The 21,167-nt window shown below is 50.5% G+C and overlaps 1 protein-coding gene across 1 annotated transcript in view; it reads left to right on the top strand.

Moving 5' to 3' along the window:
* Nucleotides 1-21,167, top strand: part of VWC2 (von Willebrand factor C domain containing 2) — a 123,678-nt gene that overhangs the window by 10,143 nt on the left and 92,368 nt on the right. Inside the window, exon 2 of the mRNA XM_047094608.1 lies at nucleotides 13,227-13,356. Coding sequence (XP_046950564.1) covers nucleotides 13,227-13,356 — 130 coding nt within the window. The remainder of the gene's footprint in view (nucleotides 1-13,226; nucleotides 13,357-21,167) is intronic.

Genomic DNA, 21,167 nt, shown 5'->3' on the forward strand with positions numbered 1-21,167 from the left:
ATCATTCCTGTCCCTCCTGTAATAAAATTCAGATCGTTTCAGGGCGCCTGGGTGGCTCAGTTGGTTAAGCGTCTGACTTCAGCTCAGGTCATGATCTTACGGGTTCGTGAGTTCGAGCCCGGCGTCGGGCTTTGTACTGACAGCTTGGAGCCTGGAGCCTGCTTCAGATTCTGTGTCTCCTCTCTCTCTCTCTGCCTCCCCCGCTCTTTCTCTGCCTCTCTGTCTCTCAAAAATAAAAACATTGGGAAAAAAATTTTTTTAAACTTCAGATCACTTCAAGATGATATGCCCCTCCTTCTTGGCTCTCGGTACCTGTTGTCCGTGAGGCAGCTCAGACATAAATAGTAATGTCTCTACCAAAGTGTACCAGAACGATTGGTCCTCCCGTTTTGCCTTTTTGCTTTCCTCAAAGGTTGACATGCTACACAAATGTATCTCCCTTGTTCAGCTTTAAAAACAACTTCTCATATTTTACTTTTGAATGTCGTGTGACTTTTGAAAGCGGTCCTTCAGTATCTCAGTAGGAGGCTTAGGGCAGAGAAAACACAAACTTAGTTTCAAACAAGCCACGACTCTTACTTATTAATTCCCGTGAAGGTATCAGAAGCTATAGCTGGGCTCCTGGTCCCACTCTTGAATCATTGATGGTTATATTCTGAGCGACACTCGGCCCTGGGCCAGTGGACAGGTTGTCACGGGGGCATCTCTGTCCCCACAGCCATGGGGCAGGGAGTCCTCAGTGGCCAGGATGCCCTGCACACGTGTTCTTTGACCCGCTGGTGGCTTAGCCATGTCACGCATGCAGACATTTCAGGGGTGGGTAGACTGGAAGAGAAAGAAATCAGACAAGGCCACTGGCTTCCCCTGGGCCTGTGAAGAGCCAGGGACGCAGGCAGCCTGAGGGATCAACTCGGCTCACGTCACCTCCGGCTGAGGGCGGAGATCCCCTCTGGTCCCCATGCCCTCCAGGAAGCCAAGGAAGAAAGCTCATCTTGCACCTGGTGACTGCCAGGGTCGGCTCTCAGGGACCTAAGAGCCAAGAGGATGTCTTTGTGAGTGAGCCCTGTCGTGTCTTCTCCACCGCGGATGGGGACTTCCCTATCTGGAGAGGAACAGGCTGGCAGCGTCCTGTTGTAATTCCAGGACGCTCTGGAAGAGGCTCAGCTTTGGAAAGGAGCGCAGGGCCAATGGCGTGAACCCTGGGCTTGGGCCGCGGTCCAGCACCTTCCCGGGAATCAGCAACTGCTGTGCACAGAACGGAGCTTCAGGACAGTCAGACTCTGACCTCACATGTCGTCCAGACGGGTGTCTGCGTGGCCACCTGATAGCTGGGAAGCGTGGGCCCTGTTCCTGGAGCCTGGCCAGCTCTGGGCAGAGGAGACAGACGTGCTTTTTGGGTCGTCTTTGTTCCTCCCTGCCGAGGACGAGCCTTATTCCTGCCGTCTCGAAGGAAGAATGCCAACACGGAGTGGCATGGTTCTGTTTTCGTCTGGTGTGTGTGTGTGTGTGTTTGTGTGTGTGTGTGTGTGTGTGTGTGTGTGTGTGTTGTTAGGATGAGATGTGCCTATGGGTTAGGATGAGATGTGCCTATGGGTTTCAGCGTGTTAAGTTTCCTAGCGTGCCCCAGTCCCCACCACTCGCTTTCATGCACCTGGTTCACCACCTTGTTTTCTTACACGACGGGCCCCTGAAAAAATTTTGAATTTGTGATCCTTCAGAGAGAACCAATCCCACATCCCGCCCTCATACCCACCTTTTAAAAGCCTACTCCTTGGAAGGCTTTTTTTTTTCAATGTTGATTTATTTAGAGAGAGAAAGCACAAGCTGGAGAGGGGAAGAGAGAGAGAGAGAGAGAGAGAGAGAGAGAGAGAGAGAGAGAGAATCCCAGGCAGGTTCCATGCTGTCAACACGGAGCCCCACGCAGGGCTTGAACTCACAAACTATGAGATCATGACCTGAGCGGAAATCAAGAGTCAGACGTTCAACCGGCTGAGTCCCCCACAGGTGCCCCATCTTTGAGAGATTTTTCATTTTAGTCATTTAGGTATAAAATGAGGAACAAGCCCTGTTTCCTTCTCTCCAGGGATTACTTATGTTTCACTCTTTATTCTAACACAAGAGGCTGTAGATTTTCCCATTTTTAAAACAGTGAAGTTTGGCTTTAACAACATCTTTCCCTGGGGCCCTTACTGCCCCAGTCTGGCCCCAGGCTGGCAGTGCCCAGTTGGCAATGTGTCCTTTCCATTCAGGGCTTAGTTTAGGAATCTGAATGAGCAGAGCATCTATTAATGTAAACCAACCCCCCAAATCTCAATGGCACCCTGCTCCCAGGGTCAGAGGAGAGGGGCTCTGTGCAGACCCAGTATCCCAGCAGTGGGGGTCCCGGTCTGGCTGCCTGTGATCACGGGCTCTCCTCTCTCCCTGCCCTGCTCTGTGTGCAGCGGGCCAGGGTCTGGGGGCCAGGGGCTGGCCCACTGTGGGCACATGTCTGCCCCCACTGCAGAAGTTTACAGACATTTACTTCTCACAGTTCTGGAGGCTGGGAGTCCGACATCATGGTGCCAGCAAGGTCTGGTTCTGTTGAGGCTCAAGATGGCCACCTTCTCCCCAGGTCCTCATATTATGGGGAGAAAGCTGACCGTGATCGCCAGGCTCTTCCTTGTATTTGAAGCACAGGAATCAAACCTTGGGGCCCCACCCTCCTGACCTCAGCTCCCATCCCACTGGGGGGGTTAAGGCTCCAACTTTAATTTTGGGGGGACCCAAACATGCACTCCATGACAGGAAGCCCGCATGGTCTTTTTCACATCTCATCTGACCGTGTGATCTGTCAGGTCAGAACATTCCAGAATGTTCACCAGTGTTCTTCTAGCCAAGCTTCTCAGCTGTTTGCCACCAAGCAGAATGCACCACGTAAACATGGCCAGCATTTTTTTCCTTTCTCTTAAGTGAGTTTCCTCGTCATTTGTGTTAATCTGAGGGAATCCGTCACGAGGGGATTTGAAGGACGTGATTAGACAGTCTCACCACAAGCTAAACCACGAAGAAGGAAAAGCCACTCTCTGATGTGGCGTTGGGGTGTCAGACTGTTGTACTGTTAGTCTGTCGTGTGGTGGGCGGGGTGGTTTTCTTCCCCTCACTGAAAAGCTGACAGCTTCTGGGGACAGTTCTTAATTAAGTCCCTTTGTGTGCAAATCCGTTGTCTGACAGAGAGTGGAAAGACAAAGAGAACAACAACAACAAAAATAATCTCTCCTGCAGGGCCTGGGGAGCAGCAGTGTTCTGTCGCTGGGTGGCCAGTGGCTTGTGTTGGAGGCTGGAAGGTGGCCAAGGATCAAGCCCATTTCACTTTGGGGAACAGAAGGCAGGGCAGAGGGGCACGCAGGTCCGAGCGCTCCGTGCTGGTCCTGACCGATGGAAGGCCTGGAGGATGCAGGCTGGCAGGCAGGTGCATCGGTGTCCCTGAAGGACCCTGCTGTTTTCCTGTGTGGAAATGGAGCTTCGCAGGTGCCTTGCCTAGTTTAATAAGACGGTTTCAGGTAAGCGACCTGACGTAGCCTTGGGGAGAGATCTGCTTCGAGGGGACTGTGGAAAGAAAGCCGTGCCCTGCATAGCATCTCCCGGCTTCTTGCAGGGAGACCTGGGGAGGCCCGGGACGCATGCATGAGGCTTGTACAGGAGAGGCGCGGTGGTCCAACCAGACCCCCAGATCAGGCTGCTTCCCCGGAGGTTCTTGGCAATTCACCAGACTCGGGGGTGTGTTTCACTCCGGGGGGGGGGGGGAAGCAGAGTTGAAAGGCAGCGCTCCAGCATTTTTCTCCAGCTCCCAAATAACACAGCTCCCGGCAGTCGGAAGCTAATAAGACCCGGTGGTTTAAATAGAAGGGGACTTTGTGATTTCCCTCCGAGTGCATCACAAGTTAACAAGTGTGGCTGCCTGGCACTTTGAAAGCAAGCACGGCAGCTGGAAAGGACGCTTTCGCCATCTGGTGACAAAAATGTGACAGTGACTTTGGGGAAGCTGCCGGTCATCCCCAGCAAAGTTTTTAGTTGGTGCCTCTGGCAACTTGTTGCTGAATTCAACAGGGTCGTCAGATAAATTCCGTGACAGGGTCAGGATGTGCAAACACAATTCAGGTGCGCAAACGCTGAAGAAGTAATGCTCCTTAGTTTTAGGATGATTCCTTCCGCTCCGGGGCTCCCCGCACCTGCCGATGGTGGAAAACGTGGTTCTGTATCAGTTCAGTTGCGAAGTGTCTTAGGGGTATCTCTGTCCTTTGAGGTCTTAGGAATCTCATCTCTTCTGGGTAATTACTCAGCATCTGAGGATTTCTCCCTCTTGAAAGACATTCTCCTCTACTTTCATTCTTCCTAAGACACGCAGGAAAGCTCCCGTTGGCCTTAGGACGTTGGGAAGGGCACCTTGTCCCTATGGCATCCTCTGCATATTGGAGTTTTCTCTCTTCGCTCTCGTTCCAGCCAAAACCCACAACTTTGCCTGGAAAATTCTTTTTTTTTTTTTTTATGTTCGTTTATTTTGAGAGAGAGACCACGCAAGTGGGCGAGGGGCAGAGAGAAAGAGAGAGAGAGGGAGGGAGGGAGAGAACCCAAGCAGACCCTGCATTTTCAGCCCAGAGCCCGATGCAGGGCTCGAACTTGTGAACTGTGAGATCATGACCTGAGCCAAAGTCAAGAGTCAGACGCTTAAACCGACTGAGCCCCCCGGCGCCCCTGCCTTAAAAATTCTTAATATGCACCCAGCTCACTTAGCATCTGGCACTGTCTGCCATTCTGTTAGCTTCTCTCCCGTGTGTTTATGCCCTAGCTCCCTAGCCAGACTGAGCATGGGGTGAGTGGTGGGATTTTCTTCATACCTCCCCTTGAGAGTGCAGGAGTCCAGAGGGCAGGGAGCCCGAGGGGCTGGCGATGGGACCTGGTGTCGCAGCCCCAGGACCCGTGTGTGCATCGCCCCAAATCTGCAGGTTGGACACGTCCAGATCTTACATCTTCCATAGTTGGATTTGAAAAGAAGTTTGTCCCTTGGGTGAGTAAGGGGGCCTGGATCCCCAGCTACTCGGCACAAATCGTAGCTATTTAAAGGCAAGAGAAGAGAATGGTAAGAAAATATGCAAGAGGAAGAGTGTGGTGTGACATCTGTGCCCTAAGTCTGGGACTCGATCGCTCCAGAATCTGGAGGCTGTGTTTTCTCAGCTCCGGCCATGCACTTTGTCTTTTGGTTTCCAAACATTCCTTTACAAGCCCTGGGATCCCTTCTGTAAAGTCACTGCCTTAGTGTTCAACTCATTCTAGTGACTGTGTCTTCTCTTCCATTAGTGGATTAGATGTGGAATCCGAATCTTGATTCCTCTCTGTAGAGAGATTCACCTTTATTTCCTTGTTCTCGGGTGTGGGTGTCTGATCCCTGAGCGCCTGTTCATAAGGCGCCGACTGACTCTTCCTGAGGCAATGCTGTAGATTTTGTTTTTTTTATGTTTTTCATAATGTGCTGTCCACGTTCATTTCAGCTCTTTCTTGAAATTTTTAAGGTTTATTTATTTTTTTTGAGAAAGAGAGAGCAAGCAGAGGAGGGGCAGAGAGAGGGAGAGAGAGAATCCCTGGTACTTGAGCACAGAGCCTGACCTAGGGCTCGAACTCATGATCTGTGAGATCGTGACCGGAGTTGAAATCAAGAGTCGGACGCTTAACTGACTGAGCCACTCAGGCACCCCTAACCGTCACTTTCTTGACTCAGTCAGTATCTAGTGAGCCTGGATATTTGCACCGGCTCCGTTACAATCCCAGATGTAATGGGGACACTGCCCTGCTCTTGAGTCACCCTGGGATGAGTTGATTACTCACCAGCAGCCTGGGATTGGGGTTCTTGGTACCAGAGACTCTGCTCCAAGCCAGTGCTCCTGGAAGAATTCAAGGGGTGTTGGAAGGACGGGAAGGACCGGGAGAGAGGAAAGTAGAGGGAAATCCAGATTTCAACGTCCCTCTTTGTTTTCATGTTAATCTCACTTTGCGTCATTGCAGAACCCAGAAGTTTGGGGGTTATTACTGGAGCACCTCTGCTGATGAGGAAACAGAGAAGTGGGGAGAAGAGGTTATTTGATGTTGAATGGCTTTCAATGAGAAAGATCTATACTCAGCTCAGCTTCTCTGTCTTCTCTGTGTTGAAATTAATTCCATGTAGGAAAACAGGGGAAATCGTTCGGGGAGGCTGCTGCCTCCCATTTGTCTGCTCCTAAGGAAGCATCTGTGTTTATCCCAGAGTTGCTCCCTGACCACCAGGAGCCAGTGCATTTATTTGGTGGCAGTGGGGTTTCATGGCACCTTCTCTAGCAGTCGCGGTAGAAAGTTCCAGATTGGAATATAGCGGTGGTCGCCATCCAGGCGATGGGATTCAGGTGACACACAGCACTGTCTGCCTCTCACCCAGCCAGTGGCTCTCTTTGGCAGCACGGAACAGGAGGATGCGTTTAGGCCAGATTTGAGGAAAACAGGTGCCTGCCAGTGGATGGTGAACGAATCTGCCGTGCGGGCAGGAGTAGGAGGAGGGGCCTGAAGTGAGTTTCTGCCTCCCAGAGTGGGAAGCGATTTGGGACACGGGCAGGACCAAGATTCATAATCAATGTGCTTTCTGCAGTATTTCGGATCCTGGTCCTTCTCGTGGTTACAGTGGTTATAATCGCAGTTACAGATCACACAAGGCAGCGCTTCGTACAGATCAGCGCCTAATTGGCACCGAGTTCATTAACGTAAGATACATACATGCGCTAAAATACACGGCTGCTTATGCACAACTCGTACAGAAGTTCTCCACTCCACTTCTGTACCCGTCTGGTCTAGATCTTTATGTACAGGGCACTTGATTGAAGCACTATCCACTTGTGTCGGCATCATTTCACCTGTAAGAATTGTCCCACCTATAAATCATGGTTCCTGTTCCTACTTGCGTGTATAGAAATAGGTTCAGTCTTTAGTTCACCGTCCTTCATGCCCGTGTACGTGTGACGCAGACACGTGTGTCATTACTGAGCATTAAGAGGGTCTAACTAATTATCAGTTAGTCTCAAGTTAATCTCTCTCTGGAGCCTCTGCTGTGCACGTTGTATTTATGGTCGCTTTGTTGAGAACGTGCTCAGACAGGTCCGTCCCTCCTTGCTCTGCTTCAGGTGTCAGGGTAAGTTTCTTAGATCCACTTTGAGACGTGTCATTTGCGTGAGCAGTGTTGGCCGAGGAAGCCAGGACGGCATTCCCAGACTGGAGACCCTGGATCTGAGGCCGGCCCCAGGGTGCGTGGCCGGCTAACAGTCTTCTAAACTAGTCCCAGCTCTCACATGTGCTCTTACCTTCCAGGAAAATGGTGGAAATGGTATTGGTCCATCTGGGTTCAGGGCTCGGACAAATGAAGGAATGCCACAGAGCTTATCTTTAGTCTCAAGCCCAGTTCCTGTTGTCCTTATCCAACCCATGTTCTGTCCACTCCTGGCACATAGCAGCTGCCTGGAGGATGGAGACTTTTCCTCAAACGCCCACATGTTCTTCTAGGCGATGCGTCTAAATTGCATGTGTTCATGGGGCTCCTGGGTGGCTCAGTCGTTTAAGCATCCAGCTCTTGATTTCAGCTCAGGTCATGATCACAGGGTTATGGGATCAATCCCTGCATCAGGCTCTGAGCCGAACATGGAGCCTGCTTGGGATTCTCTCGGATTTGTAACCGTTAACGTTGCAAAGAAGAGTATTTCTGTCACAAGGCATGGGATACTGTATGTAGGTTGTGATTTGCTAAGTAGAGGTACTGTTGTTTTACAGTTAGGTTGGCCCTGGCGAATTGTCTTTCAGGGCAAGGACAACTTTGGAAGGGGAGAAAGGGTTGCCACCTTTGACTGCAGAAGCGTGCCTTGGCAGTCTGTGTTGCGGGTCACAGATGCAGTCATGCACTGGGTGGGCTGACTTCTGGTTTCTGCAGTGGGACATAGAACAGGGGATGGCAGGTGGGGACACTGCAGCTTTGGGGGTGCTCAGACCTGGTGGCTAGAGTCAGAACAGCTGCTTGGAATATAGTGGCGCCAAGGGGCAGGCAAACCTCCCCCAGATGCTGGGATCAGCCGCGCGCGCCTGCTAGTGGCAGGGTGGGGGAGGGGCCAACCGTGCATGTGGCACGGTGAGATGAGCCAGAAAGAGGGTCACTGTCACCCAGAATGCCCGATGGGCCCCGATGACTGCTGAGCCAAGCCCAGTGTTGAGGTTCTTGGGATCACGGGCTGTAGCTTCCGGTCTTCTTGGCGGCCTGTCCCCTTCTCTGTCGGTGGAGGGTCCCGTGTTTCCAGCACAAAGGATCCTGAGCAGAGGTGCTCTCATTAGGATACGACAGACCCCCCGGTGGTGCCTGCGTGTGGGTGGGGGTTGCAGAGGCGGGGCGGTGCCTGGTTTGGGTTGGGGGGGTGCAGAGGCGGGGCCGTGTCTTTGTGTGGGTGGGGGGTGCTGGTGGGACTGGCAACAGGGAGAACAGCTGGTCTGAGTCCAGCTGGGTCCCGTCACACCCTTCCTCCATGACCCGGTGACCCTGAACTTGTGTGGCTGCATCTTCTGCTCCTGGCTGCTGAGTTCACGCGGGCAGGTGGGTTTTTGTGGTTTGCAACTTAGCAACCTTTCCTGGGCCACCTGAGCGCTGTGACAGGTGTAATGAGAGGAGAAGCCTGGTCCTCCTGTGCTGTCCTTCCTAGAGGAGGACGTGCGCGCTGGGGCTAGAACAGGTGGAGTTCATACAACGGGGAGCCTTTCTTGGGTGGCAGGACTGTGCTAGTGAGGCATCGACATGCAAAGCAACGGACTCGGTCGGTTGAGGCCTGGGAGCTGTCAGTACGTCAGTGTGCAGGGTCGAGGCGGGCCGGGCCGTCGGTGCCGTGAAGTCTGAGCATCAGTGATCAGGGCCACACACCCAGAGAAGGGTGGAGGGGCCCAGCAGGACATCTGTGGGACGCCGGAGAGTTCTGTGAGGTGACCCCAGTCCCGGGCAGGGTCCCAGGGACTGGGGTTGGATGGGGAGCTCTGACTCAAACGGCGTGCAGGGGCTCTTGGCCCAGGTGGGACAGCAGCGGGCACAGGGTCCCCTGGGGGTGCCGGTGGGGCTTGGCCATCTGCTCTGGCCAGCCTGGCTCTGGGTGGGGCTCGGGGGGGTTGTGCCCCCTGTGCAAACCTCGGCCTGGGGCTTGGGAAGGGCAAGCAGTGTAGGAGGTGAGGCCTGAGTGTGACCCACTCACTTCCCGGTGATCCTGCCTCTGAGCCTCAACTCATATGTTTGAGACACGAGCGAATCTCCCAGGAGTCGAGCCAGGATTTCTAAGTATTCTGTGATAGCAAAACTCACAGTTAAATTTTTGATAAAGTTGCAGTCGGGCGCCTGGGGGGCTCAGTCGGTTGGGGGTCTGACTTCAGCTCAGGTCATGATCTCACGGTTCGTGAGGTCGAGCCCCGAGTGGGGCTCTGTGCACTCTGTGCTGACCATGCAGAGCCTGCTTGGGATTCTCTCTCTCTCTCCCTCTGTCTCCACCCCTCCCCCTGCTCGTGCTTTCTCTCTCTCTCACAATAAATAAATACACTTAAAAATCAATCAGTCAATCAGTCAATCAATCAAAAGGAAAGTAGCAGCCCAGACTGTGGGCGACCATGGGCTCAGGCGTGGGGACACTGGGGACCCGGTGAGGTTGTGGAACAAGGAGCAGGAAGAAATACTTCACTTCCAGACCTGCCTCACCCGGGGTGTGCTCCCTTGTGCGGGAAGGCCGGCTCCGGTCCTGCAGCCTCTGTGACCCTCATTTGTACGTCGGTGGTCTTTCACGGAGCTCTCCTTGGGGACAGACGGGAGGCTTGATCTCCCCTTCTTTCAAATTCCGGAACCAAATGGGCTGTGTCCTGCGTCCCCGCAGTGCAGCCTGGGTGGCCGTGGGGCCCAGGTCGGGCCCGTCTCTTGAGGACAGGCTCCCGTGATTCCTGACCCTCTTGTTCCTCTCGGACTATCCTGCCCTTAAGATGGGACCGTCCTGGCCGCTTCTGGGGGCAGGGAGCCTGGCTCCCCACTATCTACTCCACCCTGTTTGCTTTCTTATGGCTTTCGTCCCAGCCCTCCCGCTGACGGCTCCGACACGCGATGAACCGTGACCTGTCTCTTGCAACTCATGGTCTCTGCTTTTAAAACGCCAGACCCTTCTCTCATCCCGCTGGCTGAGTAAATCTACCCTTGATGGGAGGATGCTACCGGCTGAAAGGGGAATTAGTGGGAGACAGAAAGTCATGCGGACAGCAGCCGTAGCAAAGAGCAAAGTCCGTCCTCGTACAAGAGGGCCTTGTGGTGCCAACAGCCTCCTGGAAAACGTGCCCTTATGTTGTTGCCAGACTGGTTGTGGCTTTCAGGGCTGTCGTGCAGCCCAGGTCAGATTGTGTCCTGGCGGCTCTGAGGTTTCATCCCCCACACACTCACTGGTACACACATACACCCCACACTCACTTGTGCACACACACTTGTGCACACACACTCATTCGTACACACACTCATACACACTCTCACCCACCCCCACACTCACTCACATACACACACACTCTCACACCCACACTCACTCATACACTCACACACACCTTCACACCCCCGACACTCACTCATACACACACACTCATAAACACACACACTCACTCGTACACACACCTCCACATACACACTTGTACACACACACCCCACATACACACTCACTTGTACACTCACTCATACACACACTCATACATTCAGACATACACACACTCTCACCTACATCCACCCCCACTCACTCATACACACACACACCCCACACTTGTACACACACACCCGTACACACACACACTCATTCATACACACGCACCCCACATACACACTCACTTGTACACACACACTCACTCATACACACACATACCCGTACACACACACCACACACACTCGCACACACACACACACTCGTACACACACACATACATACTCGTACACACACACTCGTACGCACACACCCCACATTCACTCGTACACACACACTCATTCGTACACACACTCATACATTCACACATACTCATACACTCTCACCCACCCCCACACTCACTCACTCATATACACACGCACTCTTACACCCACGCTCACTCATACACTCACACACACCTCCACACCCCCCACACTCGTACACACACATACTTACTCGTATACACTCACTCATATACACACACTCACTCGTACACACACTCATACACTCATACATACACTCTCACCCACACCCACCCCCACACTCACTCGTATACACACACACTCACGCCCATACACCCACACTCACTCATACACTCACACACACCTCCACACCCGCACACTCACTTGTACACACACTCATACACTCACACACATACACACATACCCACACCCACACTCACTCATACACTCACACACACTCACACATACGCATACTTACACTCCTGCTCACACAGATGTCCCGTGACTTCCAGCCAGGCTGGCTGTGGTCTGTCTAGCACATGAGAAAAGCCTTTAAATTGAAATACAGGGGCACCTGGGTGGCTCAGTCGGTTGAGCGTCCTACTCTTGACTTCGGCTCAGGTCACGACCTCACAGTTCATGAGATCGAGCCCTGCATCGGGCTCTGCGCTGACAGCACAGAGCCTGCTTGGGATCCTCTCTCTCTCCCTCTCTCCCTGCCCTGCCCCCGTTCATGCACGCTTGTGCATGATAAATAGATAAACAAACATTAAAAAAGCCTTAAATACGAACTGAGTGTTTGCTTTGTGCACCAACCAGGCCATTGGGTGGAGATTTGAGCTTTTATTTCTGGCATTGGATAGACAGAGGCGCATCCGTGAGCATCGTTGGCATTGTCCACGTCACGTGCGCCGGCTGGGTGGTGGGTGCAGCACGGTCGGTCACCTGGGGCCCCCGCCCCGGGACGCTCCGTGTGTGTGTGTCACCTTCCCGCTCCACGATCCTTTAAGGCACGTTTCCACGTTGCGTCTGTTTCTGCATCCCACTGCTGAGTCTGCATCTGCTGTTTCTGCTTTGTCTTGGGTCAACCCAGGTGACAGATCCCCGTGTCAGGGATTTCCAGGAAAAAAATCCATCACGGTGTGGCCTGTGGCTATGGCGGGATGGGGAGCTGGGGGTGTTCAGCCTTTCCAGGAATGCTGTTGTGCTTGATTGGAATGATCCAGAAGGAGGAATTTGGGCCAGTGGCCACAAGTACAGCGAGGCAAGCGCCAGCCCAGCACAGAGAGGGCCGCAGCTGCCCTGGGTGATGGATGGAGAGCCCCGGGGCAGGGGAGGGGAGGGGGGAGCACCTGGACTCTCACACAAGGTCCGTCCTTGGCCAACTGCCTGTCACCTGAGCCTCAGCCTCCTGATCAGCACTCGGGGCAGTGGTGCAGGAGCGGGCACCTAGTGCTGCCGTGGGGGTTAAGTGAGGTCATATCCACACAGCTCCGGGCCGGGCCAGGTCCCTCCTCTCCTTGCCCCTTCCCCTTCCTGTCTACTCCGTGCAAACATGGAGTGTCCCAGGCTAGCCGGGTGGCACCTGGCAGGGGTGGGGGACCGCGGCTCACCTGCATGACGATGAGACAAGAATTCGATACGGTGAATCTTTTGTTCAACGTGGAAAGAAAGACCTGTCTTCAGAAGAAAGCTGGTAAAAAGGCACAAGGTGTGGGTCACTAAGTCACGGCCTCTCTGCACAGGGTTGAGAGGGACAGGCCAGGTGCCCCCGAAGGAGCCGGTCTCTGCTGTGGCACTCTGGCTTTGTTCCCACTTTGCAAACCACTGGGCTGCATACTTCTTTTTTAACTTAAAAAAAAAATGTATTTGTTTTGAGAGAGACAAAGCATCCAAGTGGGAGTGGAGCAGAGAGCCAGCAACAAAGAGAGAGAGAGAGAGAGAGGGAGGGAGAGAGAATCCCAAGCAGGCTCCACACTGTCATCACAGAGCCCAGCTCGGGGCTTGAACTCACCAACCTTGAGATCCCGACCTGAGCCGAAACCAAGAGTTGGACGCTTAACCGACTGAGTCTCGTAGGCGCCTCTGGATAATTTTTTACATTCTTAAACCATGGCGGGGTGGGGGGTCTTCCAAGGAAGTCTGGGGGGAAGGAAGACACGAGTCTGTATGGTAAGGAGGACAGGAGGTCTGACCCGACCGTGGGCTTGTGTTCCAGGTGTCTCCGTGTGAGCGGTGCCGCTGCGAAGCCAACGGAGAGGTGCTGTGCACAGTGTCCGCGTGTCCACAGACGGAGTGTGTGGACCCCGTGTACGAGCCTGACCAGTGCTGCCCGATCTGCAAAAATGGTAAGTGAGACGCCCGTCGACGGGGCCGCGTCCTGCACATGTTTACCGCCTGCTTCGTGGTCCGTGAAACACAAAGCTGCGTGCGTGAATGAGTTGGGATGTGTGTCCACGCACCCTCGCGGGCCCAGCATGTGACCGCTGGCCCCAGGGGACAGTCAGGAGGCGTGCTGTCTCTAGTTGGGGTCGGCCCCGTGTTCTAGGGCATCGAGAAGTGCTTTGTGGAGAATTTCGATTTCCAGAGTGAGGAGAGTCATTCATTTTAATTTAACTTTGTTTGTTCTTGCAAAGCAGTTTCTCTCCTTCCAAGACAAATCAAACAGGCCGGCCGGGCTCATTTGCTTTTCATTACTAAGTGAATTAAACCGGGAGCATAATTGAATATTTTTCATAAGTAAATCAGGCAGGAAGAGAAACCCCCTCTCCGGTGAGAGCCTGTGGTAGATCAAAAGCCTCATCTGGTTTACGGAGAAGAAACGGCAGGATGTCCTTGATCATAATTTATGAAGGGACAGCGTTTCCTCATCCTGAATAACGACAAGTACTTTGTACCCGAAGTACTGAGCGCCGTTCTGGGCGCCGCACTGGGAGAGGGGATGTGACAGGAGGGTGTTCCCAGGGGGAGTGGGCCGAAGAGAGATGGCTCAAGAGGACAGCGTGGTAAAGCCGTTGAGCTGGAAGTGAGCGGACTCTGGCTTCATGACCACATCTTCGTGAGTTCGAGTCCCGCCCCTGCGAGAGGACTCCGGTGATGTCTGCAGGGCCCCAGGGCGTGGCCTGGGGGCTCCTGGCCACAGCCGCATATTGGCTCAGAGAGGGGAAAGCAGTTCCCCGGCCAGGGCCAGAGCGTTTCAAGGGAGGGGCGTCGCTCTGGGGTTGTAGGCCCAAGCTGGAAGCTGTGCGATGCGGGCTTTGCAGGTGGCCGGTGGTTACACGGGGCTGTTGCCGGTGTTTGAGATGATGCTCAGGTTCTGCAGTCGTGCCAGTCAAAGCCGCGTGGGTGGTGGGGCGCCGCGATGCCCTTCGAGAGGTAGACGCAGGTACCGGACTTCACCACCATGATGCACGTGCAGGAGGGGGAGTCGAGTTTCTGGGGAAGAAGGATAGTCCAGGAAGACCAAGCTCGCTGCGTTTGGGGTGGAAAGGGCCACCCTGTGGAGGCGTGGTTTGCACGGCCTTTTGAATATAAGCGGACAGCGTTAGAGCTCTTGTAGAGCGCGCTTTCCGTGGGGTCGCTGTTCTGCGTGTGTTAATTGTGAAGAACGAAAACCACAGGGCATGATGCCACGAGATTCCATGCGATCGAGCGGGGGGGGGGGGGGCGTTTGAGCACAGACTAAGCTCTTTGCAAAATCAGGTCACACGGACAGCTGTGGGGTGGGAAGGGCATCAGTGTGGCTTTCTCTGCTAGGGTCTGTTAGAACCGGCAGGAATGGAGTCGGGGTGGGGAAGGAGAGGCTGCTAGAGAGGCTGGCGGCCCTCGCTGGGGTGTGGAGTGAAGGAAACCTGCAGAGGCATGGGTCGGTGCCTGGGGTCCGTCAGAGATGAGGGCGGCTCATCTCTAGGCTGCAGCACCAGCTCAGGGGCTGGGTGCAGGGCTGTGTACTGCACAAGTAACCTCTTGTTGAGTCAGTGCTGTTTAGTGATTGATTTAAATATGGGTTGCCCACAGATCTGGTATCTTAAGTATCTAAGATACTGTTATTTCTCTTGCCACGCATGATCAGAAACAAAGTTTTGGAGTTTGATAAGGAATCTTTGGATGTTTCCGAAAGATGAGAATATGTGATTTCAATCTCTGAAGAATTTTCAATCCCTGAAACTTAAAAAAAATAAGTTTATTTAAAGGTGCCTGGCTGGGTCAGTTAGGCATCCGACTTCAACTCAGGTCATGATCTCTCAGTTCATGAATTTGAGCCCTGTGTCGGGCTCACTGCCATCAGCACAGAGCCTGCTTTAGATCCTCTGTCTCCCTCTCTCTTCAATCCTCCCCTGCTCACGTGCTCTCTCTCTCTGTCTCTCAAAAATAAACACATTAAAAAATGTTTATTTTGACAGGGAAAGAGAGTACACATGGGCACATGAGCGAGTAAGGGGCAGAGAGAGAGAGAGAGAGAAAGAGAGAGAGAGAGAGGGAGAGAGAGAGAGAATCCCAAGCAGGCTCCGCGCTATCAGCACAGAGCCCGACTTGGGGCTTGATCCCACGAACTGTGAGATCATGACCTGAGCTGAAATCAAGAGTCGGATGCTGAATTCACCCACTGAGCCACCCAGACACTCCATCCAATCCATGAAACTGTATAAAGGTTTAAAACCATTTATAATGGCACAACGAACAGGTGTATACCTTTCAGGATATTTACCTATGGCTAACGTTTTGCCATTTTGCTGTATCTCTTTTGACCTCTGTCTTTATCCTTGCTTTTCCCCATGTCTGTCTGTAACCCCGTGCCATCCATACATCTCCTACTTTGTTCTTTCCCATAATGTACACTGGAGACCTTCTATTTATACCATCACCAGCATGAAGCCTACTGAGTAAAGTTCAAGATCTTTCTTTGCAGTTCTTTTTACTCTTAGGATTTATCCCGGTTAGGTATAGAGTCAGAGAACTATCTTTAGAAATTATCTTTTTTCAGGGGGCGCCTGGGTGGCTCAGTCGGTTGAGCGTCGAACTTCACCTCAGGTCGTGATCTTGCAGTCCGTGGGTTCGAGCCCCAGCCTTGGGCTCTGTGCTGACAACTCAGAGCCTGGAGCCTGTTTCGGATTCTGTGTGTCCCTCTCTCTCTGCTCTTCCCCTGCTTGCATCTCTCTCTTTCAAAATAATAAATACACATTAAACAAAAGAAATTATCTTTTTTTTCATCTCCATGACATGGATTTTAATTTTTTTTAATGTTTGTTTTGTTTTTGAGACCGAGAGAGACAGAGCATGAGCAGGGGAGGGGCAGAGAGAGAGTGAGACACAGAATTTAAAGCAGGCTCCAGGCTCCGAGCTGTCAGCACAGAGCCCGACACGGGGCTCAAACCCACAAACCGTGAGATCATGACCTGAGCCAAAGTTGGATGCTTAACCGACTGAGCCCCCCAGGCGCCCCTTTGACATGGATTTTATAACTGAAAGTTTGTACCTCTTGAAACCCCTTCACCTATCTCTCCCAACTCCCCACCCCGCCCCTGTGGCAGTCACAGTGTGTTCTTGAACCAGTTCCTTATTGGTGTGCGTATGTTAAAATTTGAAGGATTCTTACTTTGAGAGACAGCATGGAATGGAATAAAGCAGGATTTGGGGATGGTGTATTCGAGAGTCTTAGAAGGAGCAGAAATATGCTTTTTAAAACCAGATTCAAGAAGGATTACAGATTCTAGAAGGATTTGTATTAAAAGGTTTTGATCCAATTATGTCAGAACATCAACAACTTTTTTATTTTCAGGCGTACAAGTAGGAAGAAATTTAAATGTGCCTGATCGTATAAACGCTAGTAAATTTTGCTACACCATATTCTCCAGATAGAATGTGGTTTTTCAGCCGCCAATGGCCATAGGGTATTCTGACCTTCACAGATCAAATGGTGTTTGACATTCCTAGCAAAAAATTGAGTTGAGAAATGAAGAGTTTCTAGTGAGCATGAGTTCTCTGTAATCAATGACCGAGGTTAGTGAATAATTTAGAGTTCATCCCTGCCACGCACACACATAAAACAATGTTTTTGTAAGAAAAAATTACACGTGGAATCCCAGATTCTAGGACATCAAAAACAATGTGTGGGGCTCCCAGGTGGCTCAGTTGGTTCAGCATCTGACTTCAGCTCAGGTCGTGATCTGATGGTTTATGAGTACGAGCCCCGCATCAGGCTCTGCGCTGATAGCTCGGAGCCTACTTAGGATCCTCTCTTCCTTTCCTTTTCTGCCCCTCCCCTGCTTGCCCCTCCCCCGCAAAAATAAACATTAAAAAAATATATTAAAAAAACAGCGCCTTATAAAAAATTCAATGCTTGGATAGACATAGCTTGGATGGAATAAGGAAGGTTTTAAGTCTTGATCTCAGTAAACAGGCCTTTACTCTGCATACTCTAATGTTTTGACCTATCGCCTTAAATACCTCCTTCTCCTGACAGAAGGAAAATTACAGTTGAGTTGCAAGCTGTCAAAGTCACTTGAGTCAAGGGAGCAAAAGTTTGAAACCTGGAATGCATGGGGTATAAATAAATGATCACAAATCAAGTGCACTTAATATATTCACTTTGGTGACTTGTGTAGATCAATCTCCCAAGGATTTTCTTTTGATAAAATGGTTTGGGTGGCACTGTGTTTTTTTCTCCCCCCTTTACGCAGTGATACAAACAGTGAATATTATTTATACGGACTTTCAAGATGTCAGGTGTGCTCTGGTAACAGGCGCACTTCACAGATGAGGTTCACAGCACTCGTTCCAGTAAAACCCCTTTGTTTCAGACACTTGCCACATTGGAGATGGGGAGACTCTGTTCTGCACCTGTGTGCTCCCCTACATGCATGCAAGTGGGGCATGACCTTGACTCTGGGCCTTGTTAGGATCAGCTCTGATTGTCTGAAGGGGAAGAACATATCCGAGGTAGTACAACACACTTACAAGAGCATAAGGCCCTGAGTACAAAGGTGGTATATCTCGCTGGAGTATCCGTGCTTCTGACAATACAGTTGACCCTTGACTGACACAGGTTTAAACTGTGGGTCCACTTGCATACAGATGTTTTCCCAGTAAACATAGGACAGTTCTATAAATGTGTTTTTGCTTCCTCGTGATTTTCTTAACATTTTCTCTTCTCCAGCTAACTTCAGGAGTATGACATTTAATACATACAGCATACAAAATATGTGTTAATCAACTCCTTGTGTGATCTATCAGTAAGACTTCTGGTCAACCCCGTAGGCTGTGAGTGGTTAAGTTTTGGGGGGGAGTCAAAAGTCATACAGAGATTTGTGACTGCACAGGGGTCAGTGCCCTAAACCCCTGCACTGTTCCAGGGTCGACTAGTTTTTTGCAACCGTATTTCCACGAGAAAATAAATATGGCTTTTGGGGGGGAAGGAAATGAAAACTTTTATAAAATTTTTAAGAAAAATACTGAGACTTTAAATGATTGGAGGCACTTTTGTGAAAATGTTGTGAGAAGCACTAAGAATTAGTTTTTTTTTTTCTCCCATGTATTTCAGAGAGTAGGAAAAGATCTTGATTAAACCGCATGTAGTGAGTTGGACAGAACTGAATGGTGTGTGTGTGTGTGTGTGTGTGTGTGAGAGAGAGAGAGAGAGAGAGAGAGAGATACTCATACCAAGATCCTTCTTACAAGTAGGAAAAACCTACTATCATTTGGCCTCACCATTGAATCTTTCCAAAATCTTTACCAAAAAAATAACACCAATCTTACGGAAATACTTTTAAAGTGTTTCACTATTTAAAGATAAATGATTTTGTCCATTAAAAATATAAAGGAAACTACAAATATCGGAATTAATACTTGATACAGAGTTGTTGTAGAAAATAAATATGTAAAAATCAGTGGTATTTCTATATACCAGCAGCAAATAGAAATGAATTAAAAGGTAGTCTTTCAAGTAACATCATGAATATTAAATACCTAGGAGTAAATCTAACACAATTTGGCAAGATTGCCATGGTTAAAAATATTTTTTTAGGGGCTCCTGGGTGGCTCAGTTGGTTAAGCATCTGACTTTGGCTCTACGGTTCATGAGTTCAAGCCCCGCGTCAGGCTCTGTGCTGAAAGGTCAGAGCTGGGAGCCTGCTTCAGATTCTGTGTCTCCTCCTCTCTCTGCCCCTCCCGGACTTGTGTTCTGTCTCTCTCTGGGTCTCTCAAAAATAAATGTTAAAAATTTTTTTGAAATATTTTTTAAAATTTTATTTATTTTGAGAGAGATACAGACAGAGAGAGCAAGGGAGGGGCGGAGAGAATCAAAGAGAGAGAATCCCCAGCTGACTCCGTGCTGACAGCACAGAGTCTGACATGGTGCTTGATCTCACGAACCATGAAACCGTGACCTGAGCTGAAATCAAGAGTCAGACGCTTAACGACTGAGCCCCCCAGGCACCCCGCCACCGTTAAAAACCTTAAAGCTTTATTGAAAGAAATGAAAAAAGTCCTAAGTAAGTGGAAGGATGTACAATGTTCATAACTGGAAGAGTCAGTAATGTAAAAACGTCAGCCTGCCTCAAATTTAGCTATCGGTTCAGCACAATTCCGGTAAAAAGGCCCAGTGGTGTCTGTGCGCGTGTGTGGATATTACCAAACCGATTCTCAAATCCACACGGGAACGTAAATGTTAAAGAGTAGCCAGGGAAATACTGAAGGAGAACCACAAAAGCTGGAACAGGTACACTGTGAATGTAATGAACATCCCAAAGATAAAAAGACTGACAAATGAGAGCAGGATAGAATCAGAAAAGACCCAGAAATAAAGATCATGAGATTATGCTGATACCGCAGTACTGTGGGGAATCGTTCCAACAAACGGTGCTAGGTTGATTGTGTAGAAGGTAGGAGGGTACCTTGCCTTTCGCATCACACTGTTGAAAAAAAAAATTCCAAATAGCATTTAGATAGGAAAGTTAAAATAATAATACTCTTAGGAAAACATAGGAGACCGTCTTTATGATTTTGAGTAGGGAAAGATTAACTTAAGAGAACACTCAAAATATTCACCACGATGAAAGGATTGGTAAATTGGACTTTGTTAAAATTAAGAAACGCCGTTCATCAAACAACACTTCTTAAGCCAGGGCAAAGCAGCCCATATATTTGGGGGGAAATGGCATATATCTTTCTGATAAATAACTAAACAATTCCAACACATAGAAACTAAGTGGAGAATTAAAAAAGAGAGGAAAAAGGTGATGGGGATTCGCAACTCTCTTTGGACCTCAGTGTCCTTCTCCTCCTTCCACTGATCAGAGACAAGTCTTGTCCTCGAGGCTTGCATACTGAGCTGCTGTCCCCCTCGTCTACTTCCATAACATTGCAGCTGTGTGACAGGGCCTACTTCTAGAGCAGACATGAGAGGGGAAAAAACTTGGATCTGTTTTAGTGAAATTAAATTAGTGTGAATCCACAGTAGACTGTGATAAATTCGGGTGCGTATTTGAATTCTTCGAACACTAATTAAAATCAACAAAGGAACTCAACATGGCCCACTAAAAATATTTATCTAACGCGAAAAAGGCAGTCAGGGAGAAACAGAGGAATACAAAGCCAGGAAACTGGCGGGTGGCTTCGGATGCACTTACCCTGTCCGTAGTCGAGCTCCCCACACACAACCGCCGTTTGATTTTTCCTCGCTTGTGCTATAGGTACCTCTCTGCCTCCTTCAAGTGTTGCTTCTCCTCGTCATTCTAGACTCTTCCTTTTGATGATTCAGCTTCCCGGGACCTGGGGCTGTGAATGCAGGGAGAATGTGAGAACAGAGGTCACTGGGTGCCTGCGGGTCTCCTGCACCTACCGTGCTCTGCAGGGATCCCAGGCTCCGGATGCACCTTTCACCCAGCTAAACCATGGTGAGCATCAGAATTGCCTCCAGGACTTGCTAAAACATGGACCAGTTGGGCTCCACCCCCAGAGTTCCTGATCCGGAAGGTTTGGCCTGGGGTCTAAGAATTTGCATTTGTTTTTAAAATTTTTTTAAGTTTTTATTTATTTTGAGAGAGAGAGAGAGAGAGAGAGAGAGAGCGCATGAGCAAGGGTGGGGCAGAGAGAGAGAGAATCCTAAGCAGCCTCTGCACTGTCAGCACAGAGCCCGACTCAGGGCTCAAACTCACAAACC

Source organism: Lynx rufus, unplaced genomic scaffold (genome assembly GCF_022079265.1).
Source record: "Lynx rufus isolate CCGP_SWC_20201006 ecotype Redwood Valley unplaced genomic scaffold, mLynRuf1.p SCAF_4, whole genome shotgun sequence".
Lineage (NCBI taxonomy): Eukaryota > Metazoa > Chordata > Mammalia > Carnivora > Felidae > Lynx > Lynx rufus.